Source organism: Salpingoeca rosetta (assembly GCF_000188695.1).
Source record: "Salpingoeca rosetta unplaced genomic scaffold supercont1.16, whole genome shotgun sequence".
In the NCBI taxonomy this organism is placed as follows: Eukaryota; class Choanoflagellata; order Craspedida; family Salpingoecidae; genus Salpingoeca; species Salpingoeca rosetta.
In genome coordinates, this window is record NW_004754918.1 from 1,274,788 (window position 1) to 1,301,514 (window position 26,727).

Genomic DNA, 26,727 nt, shown 5'->3' on the forward strand with positions numbered 1-26,727 from the left:
TACACACACACACACACACACACACACACACACACACACACACACACACACACACACACACACACACACACACACAGGCACGCAAAATAAATACACACACGCACACACACAAACACACACCCACACACAAGCAAACTAGCACACCCACACACACAAGCAAACTAGCACACACAGGCACAAAAAACAAACACACCCACACCCACACACACGTCCAATTCGTACAAGGGCCTCTGATCTGCAGCGCTCAAAGTTCTGGTTGAACTCCTCCTTGTTGCGGGCAATGCGGATACCGCGACCACCACCGCCCATGGCAGCCTTGATGATCACGGGGTAGCCAAAACCTTCAGGACCTGAGGTGTGGGCAGTGGTGTGGTGGCGTGTGGTGTGAGCGACTGCTTTGATTGTCTCACATTGTTGGGATGCTTTGCTGCCTTTTGTCAACACCTGCGAGCTGGCGGGGCACAGCATACAGAGAGCATACAATCTCGCAGGATCACACACATGCGCATGCACGCACACAGTGACAAGTCAGCTGTCGATTCGCAACACTTGCACAGGTGCGCACCTTCGAGAAAAGCGTGTGCGTCCTCGAGCGAGTTGAGGGGCGGGCTGCCACCGACGACGGGAAGACCGGCATTGATTGCGGCCGCGCGCGCCTGCGTCTTGTCGCCAAGTGCCTGCAGCTGCTTGGAGGTGGGGCCAACGAAGCGGATACCAGCGTGCTCGCAAGCCGTGGCAAGGTGCACGCTCTCAGACAGAAAACCATAACCGGGGTGGATTGCATCAACCTGGTTTCAGTGAGTGAGTGAGCGAGTGAGTGTATGCGTGAGTGCGTGAGTGAGTGAGTGTATGCGTGAGTGAGTGTATGCGTGAGTGAGTGAGTGAGTGAGTGAGGGAGTGAGTGAGCGAGTGTATGCGTGTGTAGTTGGTTGTCACTGGCGTTTAGATTGAGGGCATGTATGGCACTTGGCTTCAGACGCGTTGTTTGTGGCAAACACACAGACACAGACACAGACACAGACACACACCTTTTGCTCTTTGGCGATGCGGACAACGTCGTCGACAGCGAGGTAGGCGGCAACGGGGCCCTTGTCGGGGCTCAACATGTACGATTCATCAGCCTTGTAACGGTGAACAGATCTGAGCGTGTGTGTGTGTGTGGGGGGGGGGGGAGGTGGGAAGGACGGTGGCTTGAGTACGGGCAGACAGACCGATCGACATGCAGACAGACATACACAGACAAGATAGACAGACAGGCAGACACACCAACAGAGACACACTGACAGACAGACACATACACAGACACGCCCACGCCCACGCCCACGCCCACGCCCACGCCCACACCCGCACAGACCCCCCCCCCCCAAACACCCACCGGATGTCTTCCTTGCTGTAGATGGCGACAGTCTCCATGTTCAGCTCCGTGGCGGCGCGGAAGATGCGGATGGCAATCTCACCGCGGTTGGCCGCCATCACGCGGCGAATGGCACCAGTGGCTAGCCGCAACAAACATGCAGCATCCATCACACACATAGTAGTACCACCGTGTCATCGTGCGTGAGATACACGAGGGATAACCAATGCACGCGCGCATGCGAACGTGAACAGGCAACAGAGCAGGAACCAACCCGCTCAAGCATCGTGAAGCGCGCGCGAGAGAGATTGAGAGATCGAGAGAGACAGATCGAACAACGGACCGATCATCCAGACACACACACACACACACACACACACACACACACACACACCTCACACACACACACACACACACACACACACACACACACACACACACACACACACACACACACACACACATAGCACTGACCAAGTCCCGTCATGGTGACGATCGCTGTGCGCACTGGATGCTGGGTACTGTGTGGCTGTCACTCCGCTCTCTTCTCCTACGCTCTTGATCGCTTGGCCTGGTTTGGTTTGGTTTCTTGATCTCTCCTCGTTCACAGTGGCAACGACGGAGAGGTGCGACGGTTGAATGACGAGACCAGAAGCAACAATGCATACAGGCATTGCTCACTCAAATCCCACAACGTCCGCTGCACTCTTGCTTGCAAATGTCAGCAAAAACCACACAAACAACTGAATTGCGTCATGTCTCATCAAACGCAGAAACGAAGAAAGAAAAGGCACACGCAATCATGTGTATTGCATTGAAGACCTTCAAGCACCGCATGTCCAGAACGCAACACATCGACTCACATCAGTCGCTGGCAGTGGCAGTTTGTGGAGGTGTGGCGGGTTCAAGTGTGACATGGACGGGGCTTGTTGTTGGTGGCATGCTTGTGTCACTTGCAGTAGCGTCGTCGTCGTTGCTCTCGTGTTTGCAGAGGGTCCATGCCTTTGATGAGAGGCGAATCGGGTGAGGGACAGGGTCTCGGTTGAACAGCAGCGGTGTCGGTGACCCAAGCCGTCGCCCAAGGCACCACGACTGCGTCGGTGCATGATAATACAAAAACACGTCATCCCCATCCTCTCCCTCATCCTCTCCCCCTTCTTCATCCCCGTCCTCGTGTGCCTGTGTGGCTCCTTCACCACCATCAGCATCAGCGGTTTCTGCACGCTCATCATTCTTGGCTTCATCGCTCCTCGCTGTTTCCTCCTCTGCTGCTTGTTCGTCCTCCGTGATGGTCGTGTCGGCATCGGCGTGGTCTTCGCCGCCGCCACCACCACCACCACCACCATCACCATCACCATTACCATCAGCCCTGGCGCTGTTGTCACCACCGAGGGCTCCAGTTGGCACCACGAACCCATCACCGGCACCCTCTTTACTGCTGCTGTCCGTGGTGGTGGTGGTGGTGTCCGTGGTGGTGTCCGTGGTGGTGTCCGTGGCAGTTGCTGTGCGGTCGGCGCGGCGAAGTTTGAATACGGGGAACGACACCGGGTCCCCCACCACTGTCACCATCTCGCCCATCAACTGGCCCTTCTGTGCCGTTGGAAAGCCACACCAGCACACGTGCGCAGGGTGTACAACGGAGTGAAACTTGGTGCCAGGCAAATGAATGACACAGAACCCGTACACGCGCGTGCACACGCACACATTCACACACACACACACATTTGCATACGCACATTCGCACACACTTGCAAACACACCCTGTCGTATGTCCCTTCAAGATCCGAGAGGTGTGGTGGGAGCCCGGAGATTTGTATTGCTGTTGTGCCAAGTGCACAGCGTGGCATGCAACCGTGAGAGATACACAACACGAACACGCACACACACACACACACACACACACACACACAGACACACACACACGCACGCACACACACACACGACACACACACACACACACACACACACACACACACACACACACACAAGCGCGAACGCACTGACCGTCTGGGTTTTGAAAGTCCTCTGCTCTCTGCAGCAACGCTTGCAACGCCTCGCTTCGAGATTCCTGTGCGCAGATGAGGGGGAGGAGGGTTGGTGATCAGTAGGGAAGAAGGCAGCGAGGTCTGATACGGATGCTGAACATACTCATCAAGATGTCTGGTTTAGATGCTAACGTTAGACTCTCTTGCACACGCACACACAAGCGCGAACGCACTGTCCGTCTGAGTTTTGAAAGTCTTCTGTTCTCTGCAGCAACGCTTGCAACGCCTCGCTTCGAGATTCCTGTGCGCAGATGAGGGGGAGGAGGGTTGGTGATCAGTAGGGAAGAAGGCAGCGAGGTCTGATACGGATGCTGATGCTGCAATCGTACATATCATGACGATACATTCACACACACACACACACACAGACACACGCACACGCAGGCACACACACACACACACACACACACACACACACACACACACACACACACACACAGACCGACCGACAGATAGACAGACACACATATACACAGACCTGTGCTGGGGCTTTGCCAGCTGTGTTGTTGACGGCTGGGTCGGCGCCTGCGCGAAGAAGCATTTCAACCGCATTGCGGTGGCCCCAGCGACACGCAGCGTGCAGAGGGGTGTTGCCCTTCTCATCAAGCGCATTCACGTCCGCGCCGGCATCAAGCAGGATGCGCACACACGCCGTGTGCCCGTTTGTCGCTGCGAGGTGCAGCGGTGTTGCGCCTGCTTCGCCTCGGTGCACGTTGGCATTCATGCCTGCATGCAACAGCAGGCCCGCAATCTCGCGGTGGTCGTACTGGCAGGCAAAGTGCAGTGCACTGAGGCCGTTGTTGACGCGGGCGTCCACGGCGGCGCCATAGTCGAGCAGCGCTCGCACCACCGCCGTCTGCCCGTAGCGCGCAGCCACCAGAAGCGGCGTGAAGCCCTGCAGTAGTGGTTTGCAAGATGGGCGTGTGTGCATGAACGAAAAGCATGGTGGGTTGGTGTCAGTGAGCACGAGAATTGAGCGTATCCGCGGCGTGAATGAGCCCGTGTCAGGCACATTATTCCACAAACGCGAGCAGGCAATTAATTGCACATGAAACACACACACACACACAAGATACAGAAAATGCTGCGACGCACGTCTGTGTTCTGGCTGTTGATGGTGATGTGGGAGCCGGGCGGTGCGCGGATCATGCGCGAACAACGCTCACACTGGAGATGGTGGCAACAACGGCGCTGAGGGTGAGGTTGAAAGCACTCATTTTCACACACACACACACACACACACACACACACACACACACACACACACACACACACACACCTGACAGAGCGGGTGGCACTTGTCCTGGGCATAAGGGTTGTGCTCGTCTGGGCCGAGACGAAGGCGGTATTTGACCAGTTCAACCTCGCCCTCCTCAATCGCCTCAAAGACAAGATCCAGCCACCGCTCTTTGTCGTCCGCTAACAAGTGCTCCATGGACGCGTGCATGGAGTTGGTGCGACTAAGTGGCTGTCCACTCACAAACACACCACCACCTCCACCTCCTCCACCACCGTTGCCACCGCTGCCAGTGCTGCCGTGTTCGCTGCTGCCGCTGTGCCGCCGTGAGCCGGAGCCTCGACCAGGCCTCGCTCGAGACAGCAATCCACCACCGCCACCATCTGTACCGCCACCGCCGCCGCTGCTGGTGGTGGTGCCAGTGTTGCTGCTCCTCATCCACCTCACGTCGCTCGCATCGTCCTCAAACGTGTCAGACTGCGCGCCAGCATCAGCCCCTTCCTCGTCTTCCTCATCGCGGTGCACGGACACACGCGCGCTCCCACCAGATATGGTTGACGCTGTTGATATCGACGCCGTCGTCGTCGTCGTCGTCGTTGTCGTCGTTGCTGTGGGCACTCCCCGGCCACCGCTGTCGCTGCCACTACCACGAGTCCTCACTCGTCCCTGCTGCCCCTGCTGGTGCTGGTGGCGTGTGCGCGTGCGCGTGCGTGGTGCTGCAGCAGGGCTGGCGAGGGGTGGGCCCGTGGCCACGGTCGGCGTCGATGCACCGCGGTGCCGATCAAGCAGCCGTCGAACACCCTGAGATGGGCGGTTGGGAGGGTGGGGTTGTTGTTGTTGTACAAGAAAGGGTTGACATGGGGTGTGGTGAGGGGTGGTGAAGGGACGGTGTGGACATGGGGAAGAAGAGGGGGGGGGGGTTAGCAAGGGCGTCAACAGCCGCGATCGAGTGATGCGGTGGGCGTGACGGGTGGTTGCAGCACCAGCGGTGAGAGAGGGGGGGGGGGGGAGTCCTGCGCATACAGAACCACGAGTGCATGGGAGCAGCATACGACCATGAAGGAGGCTGCAGACCAGATTCTGGCGCACCTTTGAGTGGGCCATGTTGATGGGAGCCCTGCCCTGGCGGTCGAGCGTGTTTACATCCGCAGAGAATTGCAGCAGCAGCGCAGCGAGCTCCTCATATCCCCAGTGTGCAGCCATGTGCAGCGGTGTGTCCCCGACGCTGTTGCGCGCATTCAACCGCGGGTTGCTGCTCATCACAAGCGCCTGCACAACGGTGATGACGACGACGACGACGACGACGACGACGACGATGATGATGATGATGATGGTGGTGGTGGTGGTGGTAAAGGAAAGGTAGGAAGGATACGAGCGAGGTGCATGACACTGCCTGTGCAAACACACACACACACACACACACACACACACACACACACACACACACACCCTCTCTCGCTCTTTCTGGCACATTTGTTCACATTCTTGACGTGATGCCAAACCAACCTTTGCTGTCTGGACGTGGCCTCTGTCTGCGCAGATGTGGAGCGGAGTGTTGCCCTGGCGGTCTGGCGGTGAACATCATGCACACAGAACGTACGGCGCAGGTGAGATGGGGCGGAGGATGCAAAGATGAAGGCGTGCACACGCATATGGGGGCGAGGAAGTATACGCACACATACATACACACACACACACTCACGTACACAAACAAAAATTAACACACGATCGCAAACAACGCACACACACACACACACATACACACACACACACACACACACACAAACACACACACACACACACAAACACAAACACAAACACAAACTAATCAACAAACACAAAACAAACAAGGCAAACAGACGGTCACGGGCAGGACGGACCTGTGAGGTTGACGCTCGCTGTTTCCAGGAGGAGGAGAGCAGCCGTTGTCTTGTTGCGCGCACACGCCTGTCGTTGCAGCAGATATGCGAGGTCGCAACGGCGATGGTGGTTACGTTATGATGGCAGCGGCAGCGGTTGTGATCATGTCACTTGCGTGTGCAACGCATTCAGGGTAATCCACCACATCACAGAGAGGGCGTTGCGATCAAAACTCACAAAGTGGAGGGGGGTTGCGTTCTTGTTGTCAAACACCTCTGCCGTTGCACCTGTCACACCGCGCACGAGCACATGTGCACACGAGCAGGGGACGTGAGCGGACACAACAAAGGACATGAGATGGTGAAACCAAGGTAAGAAATGAGATCCATCTTCATGTTGCAGGCGCGTGAGTGTTGTGTGATGTGTGTGTTGCGTGTGTTGCGCGTCGTGTGTCCTGTGTCGTGCGTGTGTTGGTTTACTTCGCTTGAGAAGGAATTCCAGAATGCCCACACGTCCAAGGAGAGCAGCGATATGCAACGGCTGCATCAAACACACACATGCACACATCCGTCATGGTGAGGTATTATCACAAAATAAATTGGCCCAGCGTACAGATGTACGCACAAACAAGAAAAATGCACACAAACAAACAAGCAAAGAAACAGACAGACAGATACACACACACGCACACAGACACACAAACAAGCAAAGAAACAGACAGGCAGATACACACACGCACACAGACAAACACAGACAAACATGCTTACAAACACAGACAAACACTAACATGCTTACACACACACACACACACACACACACACACACACACACACACACACACACACACACACACAAACAGTGCTTACAAACACACACACCGACACACCGACACACACCGTTCTGTCTGCTGCGTCGCGCAATAGGGCGACGTCGCTGACGGGTTTGCACCTGTAGCACGTGCACAGCGGGTGGCACCCGGTCGACCCAAGCCGCTCGCTCCGTTTGACAGACGACGACGACGACGGCGATGATGATGACGACGATGATGATGGCCGTGCTGTTGCGTCATGGTCACGCGGCGTTGCGTCATGGTCACGGCCCTGTGTTGCATCCTTGATGCTTGCTGCTGTTTCTGTTGCTGCTGTTTCTGTTGCTGCTGCTGTTCCGTTTGCTGTTGTTGCCGTTGCTGTTGCTGCTGGTGTTGCGGATGCGAGGTGCTGCTTGACGGCGTCGAGGTCGTCGTCCACCACCGCCCGGAACAGCGGCGCAATCGCTGCGTCCCCTGGGAAGCGGACAAGCGTGACACATGCGCACATGAGTGGTGTGAGTGGTAGGTGTAAGTGCGTGCGTGCGTGTGTGCGTGTGTGTGCAGGTGTGAATATGGGTTTGTGCGTGAAATTGTACGTGTGTGCGTGAAATTGTACGTGTGTGCCTGCGCGTGTATGTGTGCACGCCAACACCAGCACCAGCGCCAACAAAACGGCACGCGTGCCCCGGTTCATGTGCACCTTCGCCTGGGATCCACGTGAAGTATTTGTCGTCGGCAATGTCGATTTGCGACACGTGCGACACCGCCGCCTCCAGACTCGTCTGCACACGTGTGTGTGTGTGTGTGTGTGTGTGTGTGTGTGTGTGTGTGTGTGTGTGTGTGTGTGTGTGTGTGTGTGTGTGTGTGTGCGTGCGTGCGTGTGTGTGTTTGGAGTACGTGGGCGCATGCGCCAATGCAAAAGTGTGTGTGTGTGTGAGGATGGGTCTGAGCTGCACGTCACAGTTGCGCTGCCGTTGATGCGGTCACAATGACCATAAAGCAGCAGCCACAGCAGCCACAGCAGCAGCAGCAGCAGCAGCCACGAACCAGGTAGTAGGACTCCTCTTCCGTGAGCGTGTTGCTCAGCCCCGTCATCTGCACAGCAGCAGGCGGTGGTTCGGATGAGGACATGTGGGCCACAAACAGAGCACGAAATGTCGCACGCGTGAGCAGGAGCACAAACACACACGCACACGCACACGCACACACACGCACATACACGGGAGTCACCTCTGCGAGGAATGCGAGGTACGCGTGCCAGTGGGAAACCTCCGATCGAATCACGACAATGCCTGCAGGCAACAACGGCGCGGTATCAGCTCACGTGCGAACGGCTCCAATATGTTTCCCAACCACTCCAAATCACCCACACACCCACACACCCACACACCCACACACACACACACACACACACACATACACACACACACACACACTCTCTCTCTGTCTCTCTCTGTCTCTCTCTGTCTCTCTCTGTCTCCCTCCAACGCCAGCAGCCGCTGAGCTAAGCAGCATCAGCGTACAGAGTGCTGTAACGAGGTCGTCGGCGGCGAGCGGGGTGGAGGGTGAGGCCGAGGTGACCAGCACATGCACCGCGTGCTGCAGTGACTGGAGCTTCTGCAGCGGCGTCCGCGCAGCCGCAACCCCACGCAGCGTCTTGCACAGGACGAGATGGAAGGGCGGGGAGGAGGGTGGGGTAGGGTGATATCGATGGTGTTGGATCGAGGGGAAGGGGGGGGGCGATGAGGTCATGGGGTAAGAAAGGGTGATGGTAGTGAATGATCGTGTTTGGGTGACCGTTGATGACAGAGAGCGCATGGGTTGCGAGGTAGGTGCTCACACACTAAATAGCATGGCAGGGGCGGTGTCAGCGGTGTTGGTTGATTCGGCACCTTGACGGCATCGTTTGCGGCGCGTGTGAATTCGGGCGCCAGTCCAAGCAGGGACGGCTGTGGACATGAATTGCATGTATATGTATGAGTGAGTGTGAGTGTGGGTGTGTGTGCGTGTATGTACGCGCAAGAGAAAGAGGCGACGGTGAGTGAGGAGCTACTTCAAATTTTATGTGCGTGCGTGTGTGCGTGTGTGCGTGCGTGTGCGTGTGTGTATCGCATTGCTGTTCCATCGGACCTCGGCGGTGGCCAAATTGCGGCAGGCCTTGTTCAGCACAATATCCTAACACGCGACCAAACCAGAGTATTGCGTCAATTCGGGGAAGGTGAGCCAGTGAAAATATGACATGCGGAGGCAAGCGCAGCACGTACGCGTGTATGACGATGGAGAAATGTGGGTGTGGCGCACATACACGCTCACAGATATGCCCACATACACGCTCACACATACCTGTTGTGCGCACTCCTCTGCAAAGAACGGCAGCATCAGGTCATACACGCGGGCCAGTAAGATGCTGCCATGAACGCGTTGTGTGTGCGTGTGTTTTGCATATGTGAGTTGAGCTGATGCAGTCATGCCAAGTAAGCAAGCAAGCAGCAAACAAGCAAGCAAACAATCAATCAAGCAAACAAGCAAGCAAGCAGGCAAGCAATCAATCAATCAATCAATCAATCAAGCAAGCAAGCAAGCAAGCAAGCAAGTAAGCAAGCAAACAAACGCACACACACACACACACACACACACGCATGCACAATACACCACCACCACCACCACCACCACCGGGGCGACGGACGTTTCGAGGGCAAGTTTGATGTTGGCTGCATCCTGCTGACTGCGGCGCCAGCGCTTGCGGAGGGCGGAGTCGCGCTGTGCCAGGCGCACGAGATCCGAGAACGCAGCGTGCACGCGCTCCTAAGCAGGGAGATGAGTTGTACGTGTACAGTTTGGAGGTGGAGGGTGCGGGTATTGTGTCGTGGGATGAGCGGTATGCATGTGGAAGCTTGGCGATGGACAATAATGCACGGTGAAGGCGGAGCACACACACACATACAAACGCACGCAATGACGTGCTGTGCAATAGCATACGGGCACGGGCATATACACACACGCACACAAACACAGACACACAGACACACAGACACACAGACACACAGACACACAGGCACACACACAAACACACACAGACACACGCACGCACGCGTACAAACGCACATACACAGCACATCCAACCAACCGTGGCCTCTGCGGCGGAGGAGGCTTGCTTGATGGCGGTGCAGACAGCGTTCATCCGAGCCTCTGCCCGCGGGCCAAACTTGCGGCCTTGATGCACGGATACAGCGCACACGAGCAACGTACGCCAGCAAAGTACACGTCAGCAAGCAAGAAGAGCAGGCAACCAACATGGGTGGAGGAGCGGTGGCAGGGGCAGTGCCTTCAACAACTTCTAGCCCCAGCTGTGTCCGTGGTGGCCACTGTGATTACCTGGCACATCGACGAGTAAGCTGATGCATTCGTCGTATGACTTGAGTGGTGCTGCTGCCTTGACCGTGGCAATCGCTGTCAACACACGCATGCCATTGCGCAATTGTGTGTGTGTGTGAGCGAGCGAGTGAGTGAGTGAGTGAGTGAGTGAGTGAGTGAGTGAGTGAGTGAATGAGTGAGTGAGTGAGTGAGTGAGTGAGCATGATGAATACAGCAGATCAGACCACGTGCAGGGCAAAAGGCGCAAGCGAGCAAGCAAGCAAACAAGCAAACAAACAAGCAAGCAAGCAAGCAAGAAAGCAAACAAGCAAGAAAGAGAGGAAGCAAGAAAGAGAGGAAGCAAGAAAGAGAGGAAGGAGCTGCATTGGACGTTATCAACAAGACCTCAAGCGACCAAGACATCCACTCACATCCAGAGAGGGGTTGATCGATGCAGTTGACAACAAACGCCTTGTCGTCATCTGTGTAGAAGGTTTCATCGAAGAGGATGGTGCAAGTGCGCTTCGTTCTGCCACTGGCGTCCAGGACGTGAAGCTGCTTGCCCTCCACGCGGACTGAGATGAGGTCATTTGAGAGCATGGTATGTGTTCGCGCGGCTCCTTCTGCTGTTGTGGCGCTTGCTTCAGATGTCTGCGTGGGCGTGTCTCGGAGTATGTGGGCTGCCAAATCTCTCCCTGACAGCTTGTCCATGTGAAAGCTCCCTGTTCGTGGCACAAACACCTTCGTGTAGCACAAGAAAAAAAAAAAAGCGAGGAGGAGACAAGGAAACCAAGGCGATGCAAAAGTAAGAACCAATGCAAGTGAGGGAGTGGGAGCATGCTCTAAGCGGATGGTGTTCCGCACACTTGGCATCAAGCACAGACACAACCAGCACACATTCGCAAAGGAATAATGATGCAAACATACAGACAGGCAGACAGCCCGACAGGCAGACACAAACAACCACATGAACACACAAACCACACCCCACAACTAAATCACTCACGTGAGTTTTGGGGTCTACAAACTGGCGTGCATGTGATGCCTTGAGGGCGGCAAACACCGCGTTGGTGTGCAGGTCCTCATCATACGACATCCCAGCAGCAAGCAAGCGGAGCGAGGGCGCGACGATGTGTCTTGTGTGGGCTGGTTCTTGGGTTGTTGTTGTGTTGGGAATGCACTGAGGTGTTGTGTGACTGATTTCAGTCGATAGAACTGATTTCAGTCTTTACCACCACACCTTGCCCCAACACACGTGTGTTTCCTTCCTCCTTCTTGCCACACACACACACACAGACACACACACACAGACACACACACAGACACACACACACACACACACACACACACACACACACACACACACACACACACACACACACACACACACACACACACACACACACACACACACACACACACACACAGAGCGCGATGGGGGATGAGGATGACACGCAGCTGCTGGCTGCTGCAGGCGCAGTGCTGGCAGAGGTGCGGGAATCAGCAAAGAAGAAGAAGCAGCAGAACGCAAAGGATCGAGCAGCAAACAGGAAGGAGGGAAAGCGGAAGAAGGAGGACAAGGAGAAGGACAAAGCAAGGAGGAGAAGCAAGAAGAGCGGCAGTAACACAGGGCAGGGAGCAGCAGATGGAGATGTGGATGGAGAGGCCGAGGCCGCTGGTGATGGCGAACAGCCAACAAAGCAAGCAAAGGTGCAGGATGCAAGCGACCTTGGCGGTAGCAGTGCTGCGCAGGCGAGCGAGGCGGCCGACAGCAAGAAGATGATGAAGAAGAAGAAAAAGAAGAAGGAGAAGAAGGAGAAGAAGCATAAGCTGAAGGAGGGGAGCAAGGCGGCAGAGGATACGTCAACAAATGAGACAGCGCTGGCAATGAAATCAGCTTCAGCAACCGCCACTGCCGAGGACGCTACAGAGCAGAAGACGGAAGAAGAGCAGCAGCAGCACCACCACCAAAACAACAACAAGAAGAAGAAGAAGAAGGAGAAGCAGGGCAAGAGCGGCAGTCATGAGCAGGAGTGGCAGCCACGCAAGCAGAAAACGATGATGCAGCGAAACACGGGTGGCCTGGTGCACTGGCTGGACCACCCTGTGCGGGTGGATGCGTTGATCAAGCCAGACGAGCTGCTGCCGATGGAGACGCTGGGGCTGCACCCGCGACTTTTGGCGCAGCTGAAAGTGGCCGGGTTCTCGCGCCTGTTCCCCGTGCAGGCGGTGATTGTGCCAGACATGCTTCGCTCCCGCCACAGCGCATATCCAGCAGGCGACATCTGCGTAAGCGCACCGACTGGCAGCGGCAAGACGCTTGCGTATGTGATCCCAATTCTGCAGCGGCTGTGCACGCGTGTCGTGCCGCAGCTTCGGGCGGTGGTCGTGCTGCCGACGCGGCAGCTTGTGCAGCAGGTGCACGCGGTCTTCGAGGCGTGCTCGCGCAACATCCACGCGGACTCGACCGTGCCCATCCGCGTGGCCATGTGCGCGGGGCAGACGGCGCTGTGGAAGGAGCAGCAGCTGCTGCAGCCGCGGCTGGACGGATCGAGTGCCGTGGACATTGTCATCACCACGCCGGGCCGTCTCGTCGACCACATCGATCGCACAGGTGCAGCGAGCTCGGCGAGTTGTGTTGTGTTGTGTTGCGTGTATGATTGTGTTGTGTTGTGGTGTTTGTGTGATTGTGGTGTGTTGTGTTGTGTTGTGCAGTGGTGTGTGTGTAGGATTGTGTTGTGTTGTGGTGTTTGTGTGATTGTGGTGTGTTGTGTTGTGAATGTGTGTAGATGTACACCTTTGCAGCGTGTGCTTTGCTGCACTGTCATCCACTGTGTCAGTGCCCAAGAAGCAGCGCCTCAACCCTGAGCAGCCATTGCTCTGCAGCGTTGTCGAACACGACCAAGCCCTGTCCAGTTGACGTGTCTCGCTTTTTCCGTTTCCTCCTCTCACCACCACCACCATCATCACCACCACCACCATCACCACCACCCATCGGCATCCACGTGCACGCTGCCATCCAATGACGCGAGCAGATGGGTTTACGCTGCAACACGTGGAGTTTCTCGTTGTGGACGAGGCTGATCGTCTTCTGATGCAATCGTACCAGTCGTGGCTCTCCAAGTTGCACAACTGCCTCTTTGCCGGTGGGCGCCCAGACCCAACAAACCTCACCCCGCAAATGTACGCTTTGATGCGCGCTGCGTGTGCGTTTGCGCGTGTGTGCGTGTGTGTGGTATTTGTTTGCAATGAATTTGAAGGGTGTCGTGGTACCATAGCCTGCTTGCGACAGCCGCGTGTAAACTGGCTCACACACACACACACACACACACACACACACACACACACACGCACACACACACACACACACACTCACACACACACACTCTCACACACACACACACACATCCCACATATCCCCCACACCACTGCGCGCAGCCACAACTTCCCTGGCGTGCACGTGCAGAAGATGTTTTTCTCAGCAACGCTGTCTCGCGATCCGCAGATTATCGCAAATCTTCGTCTTTGCTTCCCGCGCATGTACCTCGCAACACAGACAGGTCAGGCGGTGGTGTGTGTGTGTGGTGTGTGTGTGTGTGGTGTTGCGTGTGTGGTGTGTGCATGTGGTGGTGTGTGGTGTGTGCGTGTGGTGGTGTGTGATGTGTGCACGTGATGTGCGCGCGTATGTGCGTGTTTTGTGCGTGTGTATGTGTTAGTGTTCATTGCTCACACCATCGTCCTCTCCCTCCTTGTGTGTGTGCAGTTGGCGGGAAGAAGGGCGTGAACACGGTTATTCCGCCACAACTCCACGAGCACTCCATCGTCTGCTCAGCATCAGAAAAGGTGACAGTTGCCTACACCCATATGTGCACGCATGAATGCACGTGCACCTGCACAAACACACTCGTGTGCGTACACGTGTGCACACGCTTGCACTGTTGGAAACCCCTGCCTTTGACAATGAAGGAACAAACAGCGGAAGAATTGAACCCATTCCACTGCTCACCCCGTTACTCGTGGTGCCATGTCTGTGCAGCCGCTGGTGCTTCTGTATCTGCTGTCGAGTTTACAAATGGACCGAACTCTCGTCTTTGCATCGTCTGTCGAAACGACAACAAGGTCTCGCAATCACAGTGCTCTGGCGCTGTGGGGTGTGTGTTGGTGCATGCGTTTGCGTCAATGTGTGTGTGTGTGTGTGCGTGCGTACATGTGTTTGCCGTCAGTAACACAAGCGGTACATCATCATCGCCAACACACTGCTGTCATCATCTTGACACCGCTCTCACCGCTCACCACGACGGCTACAGGCTGTACACGCTGCTGAAGCTGTTTGGTGCTGTTCGCGTGCAGCAAATCTCGTCAAAGCAGGACGCGCGCAAGAGCTCAGGCATCCTCAAGAAGGTGCGCAACACAGAGAGAGAGAGAGGGGGGGGGGTGGATGTGGTTGTGTGTGGATGTGGTTGCGTGTGGATGTGGTTGTGTGTGGATGATGCTGTGTGTGTGTGTGCGTTCGTGTGTGGATGATGCCGTGAGCGGCTTGGATGCACATGCGTATGTTTATTTGTGTGTGTGTATGTATCACTCACTCACTCACTCACCGCAACCGCCATCTCATGCTCCATTTGCATGTGTGCACGTGGGTGCAGTTTGAGCGTGGGGAGATATCTGTGCTTGTGTGTTCAGACACGATGGCCCGCGGTATTGATCTCGCAAACGTCGAAAACGTCATCTGTTACGACTGCCCCTCAAAGCCAAAGACATACATCCACAGGTGCGTTGTGTGTGTGTGTGTGTGCGTGTGTGTGTGCGTGCGTGTGTTTGCTTGGGTATGGTTGTGCGGTTCGTCAGTGAGTGCTTGCCAGTGTGTTTGTAGCATGTCTTGTGTTCAGTTGCGCGCTGCGAGCTGAATCTGCGTGCACGTGCATACACACGCACACACACATTCACACACACACACACACACACACACACACACACACACACACACACACACACACACACACACACACACACACCACCACCACCACCACCACCACCACCACCACCACCACCACCACCACCTCTTCAGCTTGGGCGGTTCCGGCGGCTGCGTCGAATGATTGACGCAAAGACGGTGGATCGCATGGATGTGCGCCCCGACGACTTTGCCGAACACATGGACAGATACGAGCTCGCCCTCCAGGAACTTGCCGCAGTTTACAACAAGGTGCATATTGTGTGTGCGTGGTTGTGGATTTGTGTGTGTGTGTGTGTGGATGTGTGTATTGTGGTGTGTGTGTATGTGTGTATGTGTGTGTGGATGTGTGTATGTGTGGATGTATGCCTTGTGCTACGCACATAGTTAGCCTTTGTTGTTCTTGCCTTCCTCACCGCAACCACCCATCCACCACCCATTCACCATCCATTCACCCCACCACCACCACCCAATTGCAACCGCTGCAGAAGCCGACAGCTGAGGAGGACGGGGAGTACGAGGCGGCGCACGTGCTTGAGCGGCAGCTGGTGCGCGCGCTGAATGTGCCGGGCGCCGGCGCAGTGCTGCGGCAGAGGCGAGAGGAGGAGCAGGAAGCTGAGGAGGGGGATGGTGATGGTGATGGTGATGATGGTGATGGTGAGGAGGATGAGAAGAAGGAGAAGGGAGTGGAGGGAAAGAAGGAGGAGAGGAAGAAGCAATGATGCGTACACGTGACGCTGCACACGTGTGTGCATTGTGTGTGTACATTGTGTGCATGCATTGTCTTCGCGGCCGTGCGAGTGTGTTGTTTGTGTGGAATGCAAAGAATCTGACGCAATCAAATCCACTGCACTCACACATCAAGCAATCAAGCAATCAAACAAGTCAAGCAAGCAGAAGAAAAAAAAAACAAAAGAAACAAAGGCGCACAAACCGAAGCAACAGGTGAGGCATGATGATGATGATGATGATGATGACGGTTGTGGTCGTGGGGTGGGTTGGCGAGGTGGGTTGGTCGGTTCGGAACCTCAAGCGCCAGCAGTGTGTAGTGAGTGGCTGAGGTGGGTGGGGAATGGGGAACCAAGCCGGCGAACGAACCAACAAACCGAGCCAACCAACGAACCAACCTTACTCAAGCAAGCGTGTTGTTGATTCGGCGTTGTTGCTGGCTGCTGTTCTCAACGAACACAACGAGCACAACAGCGGCCGAACGTTGTGTTCGGGTTGCGTCATTGCACCACCACACCACCATCCACCTGATCACCATCACCATCCACCTGATCACCATCACATCATCAGCACACACAAGAACGAACACGCAGTTCCGCATTTCCGCGCCTTCCCCTCCACCTCTTCAACACCACCACATCCTTGTGTCCAGTGTGCTTCGTACACGACCACTATCATCACCACCATCACCACCATCACCACCATCTGCTTCTTCTTCATCGCGAGTTCAGTGTGACATATTCATTTCCCTGCCACCGCCACCGCCATCACTTCGCTCGTCTACCTCCCTTCAGTGACCGGATAAGCCAAGCTCTTCGAACCCCGCTTCCCTTCCCTTTCCATCCAACGCCAATCATGAGCGAGTGAGTGAGTTCCGGGCAAGTTGGAGGCTGCTCTGCGTGTCGCTGGTGCATATCTCGTTTGCGTATGGCGTGCTTGCACCCACACCCACTTGCATCCTCACACCCTTACTTGTAAGCTCGCAACCTCGCTTGCATCCTCACACCCACATGAGCGGCCCCTAACACACTCTCCCATCCACACTCACGCATTGCACTCGCAGAGAAACCAAGATGCACCGCACGCCAAGCATGGACAGCTTGGTCGACTTCAAGCAGGACACTCCCGAGAGCCTCGTGCAGTCGATGGAGGCCGAGCTTGCCAAGATCAAGGGCGCCACCAAGGTAGGCAAGCGCTGCCACGCGCACAACTCGATGGCCAACACCTTGCGCGCCGCCCTTTCGGAAGCCGTGTGCCTGTACACTAGCTTGCTAGCCGCAGTCGCGCGCGCCCGTGTGTGTTTGTGTGTTTGTGTTTGTGTGCATCGCGTATGCGTGTGTGAAGCCGCATCTGCAGTAGACATGCATTACAGACAGACACACACGCCAGGGTGCTAGTCCACCAAGGAGTAGACTGGCCCCATCCCCACTGGCAACGGTGGCATCAGTTTCTGCCGCTGTGCGGCCGTGATGGCTGGACTCATACTCACGCGCGCGCATTTGTGATTGCCTGCACACTTGCTTCGCCGTTGTTGCCTTGCTTGATCGCCACCCGCACCCACATCTCCATCACGCACACGCACCATGCACGCGTTCACGCTGTGTTGTTGTGCTGTGGTGATGCTCCCCATGATGTGCTGCGTCGTGTGCCGCGACGCCATGGTTCTGTTCGTGACGTGCGTTATCTCCTCCTCGTTGCCTTCCTTCTTCCTTTCTTCCTCTTCTTCATTTCTCTCTCTCTCTCTCTACTTCCATGTCTCTCGATGCCACCTCCATACCGCCATCACGTTCGCACCGAAGCAGGAGTTGATTGTGAACAACGACCAGTTCAAGGCGCTGTTTGAGCAGTATCTCGAGGAGCGCGGCTCCAAGATTGAGTGGTCCAAGATCAAGCCCCCAGCAGAGGGCGCGGTGCGTTGACTCACATGCACATCACACATCACATGTCACATCACACGCACCACACATTGCATTGTATTGCATACCATGTCACATGATTTGTACGTGTAGCTTCCTGTGCTGTTTCGTTGGCGCCTTGCAGCTCCAAGCATTCCTATCACTGTCCCCAAACAGCAGCACTTCAAACAAGTTCACCCCCCCCCCCTCTCCTCAACTCTTGTCATCGTCATCTCACCCTCCTCCCTCCCCCCTCCTCGCGCCGCCATTGCAGATCATTGACTACTCGAGCATCGACGACACCCCTGCCTGCGCCGAGTCCCTGAGCAAGCTCGCTGTGCTGAAGCTGAACGGCGGCCTGGGCACCACCATGGGCTGCGTCGGCCCCAAGAGCGCCATCCCCGTCCGCAACGAGGCAACATTCCTCGACCTCTGCGTCAAGCAGATTGAGGTGCGCTACAATTTGCACATGCACGTGCGCGCTGGCGTGTTTGCCTGCTTGTGCATGCGCGAGCGCAAGCGCTGGCGTGCACATCTCGCGTCACCTGCCACATCACTTCTTGTACTTGGATCTTGTCCAGACAACTTTACACGACATCAGCTCACATATGTGTACTATTCGCATGCCTGGTCCCCACCTGTCGTGTTTCTGCGCGTCCATCACCATGACGCCACCGCACCTGTAGCACCTCAACTCCGCCCACAGCGTGAGTGTGCCGCTCGTGCTCATGAACTCGTTCAACACGAACAGCGACACCCGCAAGATCCTGCGCAAGTACGGCAAGACCAAGTGCGACATCCTCACCTTTAACCAGGTATGCTGTTCGCCCTTGCGCCCTTGCGCGCGCGCGCGCGCGTGTGTGTGTGTGTGTGTGTGTGTGTGTGTGTGTGTGTGTGTGTGTGTGTGTGTGTGTGTGTGTGTGTGTGTGTGTGTGTGTGTGTGTGTCGTGTGTGCCTCGCTTTCCCCTCCTCATCATCCCCTCCTCCTCACTCCATACCCCCAACACCCCACTGCCATCGCCAGAGCCAATATCCGCGCATCCTCAAGGAGACGCTGCAGCCGCTGCCGGCAGACACCTCCAACCGCTCAGAGTGGTCCGTGTTCACACGCGTGTCGCTTTGGTTGCCTGTGCATGCATGTGTGCGTGTGCGAATGATTGTGTGGAGACAGATACTCGCACTCTCCCCTCCTCCTCGTCCATATGTACGCACACACCTCACCACATCACGACCACCACCACGACCACCGTGACCGCTGCCTCGACTGCTGCAGGTACCCCCCTGGCCACGGCGACCTCTACCGCTCTCTCGTCTCGTCCGGGATGCTCAAAAAGCTGCTCGACATGGTCCGTTCGCAAGAACGCTTGGCCCTGTGCTGCTGCTGCTGTGTGTATGTATGTGTTTAAGTGTTTATTTGTGCATGTATGTGTTTATGTGTGGTTTCTGTTCAGCTCATTCAACCTGCTTTGACTGTGCCCTGCCCCTTCCCACTTTGATCACCACCACTTGCTTGCCATCCATTTTTCCCACTCACACAACCCTCGTCCCACATGTGCTGTGCCAACTGCAGGGCAAGGAGTGGCTGTTTGTGTCCAACATTGACAATCTCGGCGCTGTTGTCGACACGACCATCCTCAACTATCTCGTCTCCGAGAACCCGGAATGCGAGTTTGTCATGGAGGTCACCGACAAGACCCGCGCCGACGTCAAGGTGTGCGTGATGTGTGTGTGTGTGTGTGTGTGTGTGTGTGTTTGTGTGTGTATGCGCGCGCGTGTGTATTTGTGTGTGTATGCGCGTGTGTGCGCGCGTGTATTTGTGAGTATTTGTGTTTTGATGCAATTTGTGTTGCTCCCATTTCCTGTCTTCTGCAGCGTTCTTCTCACTCACTCCATTCACCACCACCACCACTCATTCCCATTTACCACCACCACGCATTCTCATTCACCACCATTACCGCCACCGCCGCCGCCACCAGGGTGGCACCCTTATCGACTACGAGGGAACAACTCGCCTCCTTGAGGTGGCACAGGTCCCCAAGTCCCACGTGAGTTTCGAATGCAATCATGTGTTGTCTTGTTGTTGATGTGGTTGTTGTTGTCGCTGTTGCATACTAGTGTCGTGCTGTGCCCCCACTCCCTCCACCTCACGCCACCACCCATGTCACCTTTTGCGTGCGCACGCGCGTCTCTCACTGCAGCTTGAGGAGTTCAAGAGCGTGCACAAGTTCCGTGTGTTCAACACGAACAATCTGTGGATCAACCTGCGTGCTGTTGATCGCCTCATGCGTCGGGGTAACATGCACATGGAGATTATCGAAAACAAGAAGGTGATGCCGCTCATGGTGTGGCTGTTTGGTGCTATTGATGATGATGTTGATGATAATCGTGTGATGCTGTTGCATGCGTTGCAACAATGGAGATGTTGTTGATCTTGCCGCAACCTCCATGCTTACCTCCGAAATGTGCGCGCGTGTGTGTTTTCATGTGTGTGTGTGTGTGTGCAGGTGCTTGACGACGGGCGCGGCGTGATTCAGCTCGAGCAGGCCGTTGGCGCCGCCATCAAGAACTTTAACAACGCCATCGGTACAGTCCTTCGCCATGCGCATGCGTGTGTATGTGTATGTGTATGTGTATGTGTATGTGTATGTGTATGTGTATGTGTATGTGTATGTGTATGTGTATGTGCGTGTGTATGTGTATGTGTATGTGTATGTGTATGTGTATGTGTATGTGTATGTGTGTGTGTATGTGTCCACAGTCGTGCATCTGTTCATCTTTTAGCACATCACTTTGCTCATCACTTTGCTCGCCATGGTCTGCTCACCATGTGCCCAATACCCGCCGTGGCGGTTCACATGTGTGTGTCCCAATCCAACAGGCATTAACGTGCCGCGTTCGCGTTTCCTCCCCGTCAAGAAGACATCCGACCTCCTCCTGGTGCGCTGTTGTGTGCTCTCCCTCCTCCCTCCCTGCGCACAGCCATCGCCTGCAACACATGTTTGCGCGTGCCTTGCAGCCACGCCGACCTTGCGTCACATCACATCGTGCCCAAGCCTCACTCCTCACACAATTCACCGCCCTTTCAACCTTCCACACGCGCCTTGCACACGCTCCGCATTCCATCCCCCACACCCCTGCATATGCATTCAGGTGATGTCGAACCTGTATCGCCTGCACCACGGGCGCCTCTCCATGAGCCCCGACCGCACATTCAAGAACGTGCCGCTCGTCAAGCTCGGCGATGAGCACTTCAAGAAAGTCAAGGTGCGCACACATGCTTGCTGTCACGCTGTCACGCTGTCACGCTGTCGTGCTGTCTGTGATGTGGATGGTGGTGAGAGGTTAAGCGTGGCAAATGCTGCCATCAGCAAGGAGCGAGTGCTCACATGTATGTGTATGTATGTGTTTTATGGCGCAGGAGTTCCTGAAGCGGTTTGAGGACATTCCGGATGTGCTTGAGCTGGACCATCTCACCGTCTCTGGCGACGTCCACTTTGGCAAGAACGTCTCCCTCAGGGTACGCCACAACCACAACACACGTGCACATGTGCATGTGCATGTACTTGTTGTGCAAGGACAAGTTTGTGCTCTCTGCATGCCTGCGTTACAAGACCAGCCTGTGCTTGTCCACAACAAGCAAGGCTCGTCTCCTACACCACCACGTGCATTGTGTTGCTCAACCCTAATGCCTCCTCCCCTTCCCCTTCCCTTTATCCCTCACCTTCACAGGGCACCGTGATCATCATTGCAAACGAGGGTGACCGGATCGACATCCCCAGCGGCGCCATCTTGGAGAACAAGATCGTGTCTGGAAACCTTCGCATCCTCGACCACTGATGACTGGTTGAAGGCTGCACCACAGCCACCATCACCATCACCACCATTGCCAGCGTTGGTCTTGTGGTTGTGTGGGGCTGTTGGTGATGCTTGTGGCGCGGGCGATTGTTCACCCCCGCCCTGCCACACAGGCTATGCGTTTCGTGACTCTTTGGTTCTTTCACTGGATCACGCTTGCCTGCATGCATCACGCCTCCTTCACGTAATATGTCATGTTGTTGTGTGTTGGATGTCTTGTTATGGCTTTGCTGCAAATGCCCCTTCCCCCCTCCGCTTTGCATGCAGCAGGCGTGTGCTGATGGTGCTACAGCTTGAGGTGGTTGCGGTACTTGCGTGTTTGTTTGTGTTGCATCACAATCCACCCGTTGCGCAGTGTGTTGGTCGTTGTTGTCAACAATACACACGTTCAACAGCATCGTTTATCAGTCAGTGCAACAAGTCATAATCAACAAACGGCAGACACAAACGAGCAAAGCAAAGCAGGACCACAACACAAACACCGCGCTGGTGTAGAAATGTGCATGCGCAAATGTTGTCATGGGGGTTTTAGTCCGTCTTCTTGTTCGCTGTTGTCTTGTTGGTCTTCGTTGCTGTTGCAGCACCACCTGCTGCCTGCTTGCTTGGTTTCCCGCTCCACATCAGACGCACGTCTTGCACAAACGCGCCCTCCTGTCAAGACATTGGATCATGTGAGCGATGCATGTGTGTGCATGTGTGTGCATGTGTGTGTGTGCGCGCGCGGTGTGTGTACATGTGTGTGTGTGCATGTGTGTGGACATGTGAGCGATGTTGTGGCGTGTGTGTTTGTGTGCGTGTATGTATGTGTGCATGTGTGTTTGTGTGTGTGTGTGTGCATATGTGTGTGTGTGCGCATGTGTGTGTACATGTGTGTTGTGTGTTTTCACTTTCACCTCAAAGTAGACAGTGACGGCCACGAGAAAGAGGGAGGCGGCACCAACAGCGACGTGGACTGCAATCGCCTTCAGGTCCCACTGCAGCTCGGGCAAGAACAGCCGCTGATGTGCGGTCGTGGTGTGTGTGTGTGTGTTGTGTGTGTGTGTGTGTGTGTGTGTGTGTGAGTGAGTGAAGGCAATTGCGTGTGCGAGTGTGCGCACATCTGCGTTGTGCTGAGAGGCACAGAGACACACCACGCGCTGGCGAGCAGAGCACACTGACGACAGCAGCAGCAGCAGCAGCAGCAGCAGCAGCAGCAGCAATGACACGATGATCCACCAACCTCAGAGTAGGTTGTGACGACGTATGCGAGCGCAAACGCGAACAAAACGGCGCGCGAAGGGATGCAGGCGGTGAGAGGGTTGCCCTTGGCAGCAACACCCGGGTGGTGGCCAATGTACAGCCAGATGTCGTAGAAGGACTTGCTTGCACGCATCAGCATGTTGATGCAGTTGGCAAAGATGAACCCAACAGCACCTGCAGTGGTGAAGTGTGTGTGTGTGGGTGTTGGGGAGGGGGGAGTGAGATGAGCAGACATAAGCAAACGTGCAAGAGTGTTCATGTATGTGTGTGTGTGTCGGTGGTGGGCTGACCGAGCTTTGGGGTGAGGAAGAAGCATGCGATGATGTAGAGGGCGGAGAATGCGACCATCCAGCGGTTGTGCTCGTCAATCTCCTCACGCGACGACGACTGCAATGATGATGATGATGATGATGATGATGATGATGGCGCCGTGCATAGATGGTTTGATGAACGTTGCATACCAGCAAGTACGCACTGTGAACAGCGTTTGATCAACGTCGCATACCAACAAAATTTCGCAAACAACAACAGGTGCGGCCTTTGAAGCATTTGCAAACATGTGCACAATTGTGCGTGCTGTCCTCACCGCCGCCACGAAGCATTCCGAGATGCCATTGAGGGCCATGCAGAGGACATAGACGCTGTATGCCTGCAGCAGCAGCACCCCGTCGTCCTGTGCCAGGTTCTCCCCGCCGTAGATGCCGAGCAGCAGCCGCGAGTAGCCCTGGCCGAAGCACGCCAGCACCAGGCCAACCATCACAGCCGTCTTCAGCAGTGTCTGCAGCACTGTCCCGGCCAGCGCCTGAAGGGGCGGGGGAAGGGGTGAAGAGGGAGGGAGGTGGGTGTTACAGCCAAAACAGGTATGAGAGGACAAAGTGATTGTGTGTGTGTGTGCGTGCATGTGTGTGTGTGTGTGCGTGCATGTGTGTGTGTGTGTGCGTGCATGTGTGTGTGTGTGTGCGTGTGTGTGTGTGTGTGCGCGCGCGTGTGTGGTGTGGTGTAATCACCTCATCGTCTGCTGTTGTCTTCTTCGCGTATGGATCCTCTGTTGGTGGAAACGCATGGGGTGAGATGTGCTGGTGAATTGCTGGTCAGCCTGCATGGCACTCAAGACAGTGGTGTTGGAGTGACATGTGTGGCAGATGCAAGGCGTGGCACAGACAGGACTCACTGTCCGCTTTTGATGTCTCGCGGGTGAGGAGGGCGGCAAAGAACGTGTAGTAGTTCTCCTCAATCGGCTGTCAAAGTGTGTCAAGAACGAACGCAAACAAAGCAAGAGGCAGCTGTGAGAGGAGCAAGCGCACGCTGGCGATGGTGGTGCGCGGTAGTTGACGCGGTGTCAGCGGTGGGAATGAGCGGGTGCACGTGTGCTTCATCCTGTGCATGAAGCACGAACACGTACGCACAGACAGACAGACAGACAGACACACACAAGCAAACAAGCAAGCAAGCAAGCAAGCAAGCAAGCAAGCAAACAAGCAAGCAAGCAAGCAAACAAGCAAACAAACAAACAAACAAACAAACAAACAAACAAACAAACAAACAAACAAACAAACAAACAAACAAACAAACAAACAAACAAACACGCATCTACACTGACGTGAAAGAGGAAGCGCGGGACGAGGCTGCCGAGCGAGTACACGACATCATAAACGCCCTGCTGCGCAAACGAGAGCATGTTGCCAAAGGTCATCATGTACTTCTCGCCCTCTGTGAGCAGCTGCTTCACAATCCCGTGGCGGAAGAACGACAGGGCAAGGCTTGCCATGGATGGCGGGTAGTGCTTGAACCACCACGCCCCTGCCTGCGATGGTCCCGGGAGCATGTCACGGAGCGAAGTCACCTCCTTGTACACGCGGTGCTGTGCGTCTGTGCGCGCGCGTGTGACGAAGATGGCGAGGAGGAGTGTCTTCGTGAGCACGTGTGCTGCTGAAGGGACAAGCAGGCCAAGGTCTGGCCGCAGGTAGAGACCGACCATGGTGAGGACGGTGCCAAAGCCGAGCGACACGCCCTCTGCAATGATCTTCAGGCGCACGTTGAGCTGGATCTGATAGAAGATCCAGAACGGTTCCGCCATCACCTCAATCACCGCAGACGCAGCAAACGCAGCCACCCCTGCAGGGTACCACGCCATCTCAGGCTGGGGCAGGTGTGTGTGTGTGTGTGTGAGTGAGCGAGCGAGTGAGTGAGTGAGTGTGAGTGAGCGAGTGAGTGAATGAGTGAGTGAGTGTCTGCATGTTTGCGTGCTGCACAGAAGCAGCACATGGCGCAAGGCTGAATCAGCCCTGTGCGATGCGTGTGCACCTGTGTGAGAAGACGGGTCCAGACGAGCGAGAGCAGGCCTGCAATGCCCAGGGACGACAAGATCCTGTGCAGCAAGCATTGGGACAACGAACCAGCAGCATACGCAGCCTTTTAGTGAGTGATGGGCCGTTGGTGGCCAGAGGGGGGGGGGGTGTGCGATGAGGCACCTTGTGCCGAGAAGCTCAAGCACGGCGTGCGACGGGCAGGGTTGCTCTGCTGCACTGCTGCACTGCTGCTCACCCGATCCAGATGAGGTTGACGAGCTGTCGCCAGTATGGTCGGGACAGCTGGTTGAGGGAGACGCTGAGGCACGCCCGCCTCATTGGTTCTCGCGACAAGAACACAATCGTCGAATACAGCAACATCAGCCTGCACTTGCGCAAGCACAGTGGATGAGGGAGTATGTGTGTGTATGTGTGTGTGTGGGGTGGGGGAGAGGGGAGAGTACGTGTATGTGCGTGCATTGAGTCATTTGAGGTGTATGGATGCAAAAGCGTGTGCGCTGCACTGACGCACATCCACACAGACACACACACACAGACACACACACACACACACACACACACACACACACACACACACACACGTGCAGCGAGATGCAGCGCACTCACCGAACGTTGACGATGCCAAGCATCTCCTTGGATGCCACACGCACGATGACGGCATTACTGACGAAGCTGACGATGCGCAACAAGACCTGGCAGTGGCATGCGCGTGTGTGAGGGCGAGGGAGCCAGTGAGAGATCAACCCACCCACACACACCCACACACACCCACACACCCACACACACACACACACACCACACACCACACACACCACACACCCACACCCACACACACACACACACACACATACACACACGCACGCATAGACACATACACTCTCACACACATAAATTCAAGAGATTTGACATACACACGATCAACACACACATACCATGCTCAACACATTCCTTCTCAATTTTATTAATATAGGGACAGGGTGTGCGTCGCGCGGTCTACACCTAGGATGAGTCAGAAATTATGGGGGTGGGGGTGTGAAGGATATTCAGAGAGTGATACAAGACTTCCCAGAGAGGTTCGGATGGAAGCA

The 26,727-nt window shown here is 55.6% G+C and overlaps 5 protein-coding genes across 5 annotated transcripts in view; 2 read left to right on the forward strand and 3 right to left on the reverse strand.

Moving 5' to 3' along the window:
• The window catches only part of PTSG_12562 (pyruvate carboxylase), a 9,753-nt gene extending 7,743 nt beyond the window's left edge, over positions 1-2,010 (reverse strand). Inside the window, exons 1-5 of the mRNA XM_004992610.1 lie at positions 1,829-2,010; positions 1,376-1,496; positions 1,029-1,140; positions 566-788; positions 145-350 (exon numbers count right to left, since the gene is read on the reverse strand). Of these exons, the coding sequence (XP_004992667.1) occupies positions 145-350; positions 566-788; positions 1,029-1,140; positions 1,376-1,496; positions 1,829-1,841 (675 nt within the window). The 5' untranslated portion in view covers positions 1,842-2,010. The remainder of the gene's footprint in view (positions 1-144; positions 351-565; positions 789-1,028; positions 1,141-1,375; positions 1,497-1,828) is intronic.
• Positions 1,988-11,844, reverse strand: PTSG_12563 (uncharacterized protein). The gene is made up of 24 exons (XM_004992611.1): positions 11,665-11,844; positions 11,090-11,399; positions 10,680-10,754; positions 10,432-10,517; positions 9,991-10,109; positions 9,648-9,711; positions 9,435-9,479; positions 9,197-9,253; positions 8,828-8,960; positions 8,535-8,596; positions 8,352-8,399; positions 8,005-8,086; positions 7,393-7,778; positions 6,976-7,036; positions 6,734-6,783; positions 6,517-6,583; positions 6,143-6,204; positions 5,726-5,905; positions 4,679-5,437; positions 4,495-4,566; positions 3,878-4,294; positions 3,359-3,422; positions 3,115-3,173; positions 1,988-2,944 (listed from the first exon to the last, which is right to left on the reverse strand). Exons 1-24 carry the CDS (start codon positions 11,752-11,754, stop codon positions 2,219-2,221), a joined length of 4,074 nt encoding a protein of 1,357 aa, XP_004992668.1. The 5' UTR covers positions 11,755-11,844; the 3' UTR covers positions 1,988-2,218.
• A 248-nt stretch (positions 11,845-12,092) lies between these two features.
• PTSG_07250 (uncharacterized protein) lies at positions 12,093-16,550 on the forward strand (the record flags this gene model as incomplete). Its single annotated transcript, XM_004992612.1, has 9 exons — positions 12,093-13,272; positions 13,694-13,868; positions 14,097-14,239; positions 14,422-14,501; positions 14,695-14,777; positions 14,966-15,059; positions 15,305-15,433; positions 15,727-15,864; positions 16,101-16,550. The coding sequence occupies 9 exons, from the start codon at positions 12,093-12,095 to the stop codon at positions 16,332-16,334; spliced, it is 2,256 nt and encodes a 751-aa protein (XP_004992669.1). The 3' UTR covers positions 16,335-16,550.
• A 146-nt stretch (positions 16,551-16,696) lies between these two features.
• Positions 16,697-22,488, forward strand: PTSG_07251 (UDP-glucose pyrophosphorylase 2). The gene is made up of 15 exons (XM_004992613.1): positions 16,697-17,204; positions 17,405-17,525; positions 18,144-18,251; positions 18,511-18,687; positions 18,923-19,051; positions 19,261-19,331; positions 19,510-19,582; positions 19,807-19,947; positions 20,213-20,281; positions 20,435-20,563; positions 20,741-20,819; positions 21,115-21,173; positions 21,387-21,500; positions 21,655-21,753; positions 21,966-22,488. Exons 1-15 carry the CDS (start codon positions 17,197-17,199, stop codon positions 22,071-22,073), a joined length of 1,485 nt encoding a protein of 494 aa, XP_004992670.1. The 5' UTR covers positions 16,697-17,196; the 3' UTR covers positions 22,074-22,488.
• Positions 22,473-26,727, reverse strand: part of PTSG_07252 (uncharacterized protein) — a 4,552-nt gene continuing 297 nt past the window's right edge. Inside the window, exons 2-12 of the mRNA XM_004992614.1 lie at positions 26,246-26,331; positions 25,875-26,003; positions 25,635-25,698; positions 24,931-25,470; positions 24,502-24,568; positions 24,338-24,375; positions 23,917-24,132; positions 23,621-23,717; positions 23,311-23,504; positions 22,985-23,089; positions 22,473-22,742 (exon numbers count right to left, since the gene is read on the reverse strand). Coding sequence (XP_004992671.1) covers positions 22,620-22,742; positions 22,985-23,089; positions 23,311-23,504; positions 23,621-23,717; positions 23,917-24,132; positions 24,338-24,375; positions 24,502-24,568; positions 24,931-25,470; positions 25,635-25,698; positions 25,875-26,003; positions 26,246-26,331 — 1,659 coding nt within the window. The 3' untranslated portion in view covers positions 22,473-22,619. The remainder of the gene's footprint in view (positions 22,743-22,984; positions 23,090-23,310; positions 23,505-23,620; positions 23,718-23,916; positions 24,133-24,337; positions 24,376-24,501; positions 24,569-24,930; positions 25,471-25,634; positions 25,699-25,874; positions 26,004-26,245; positions 26,332-26,727) is intronic.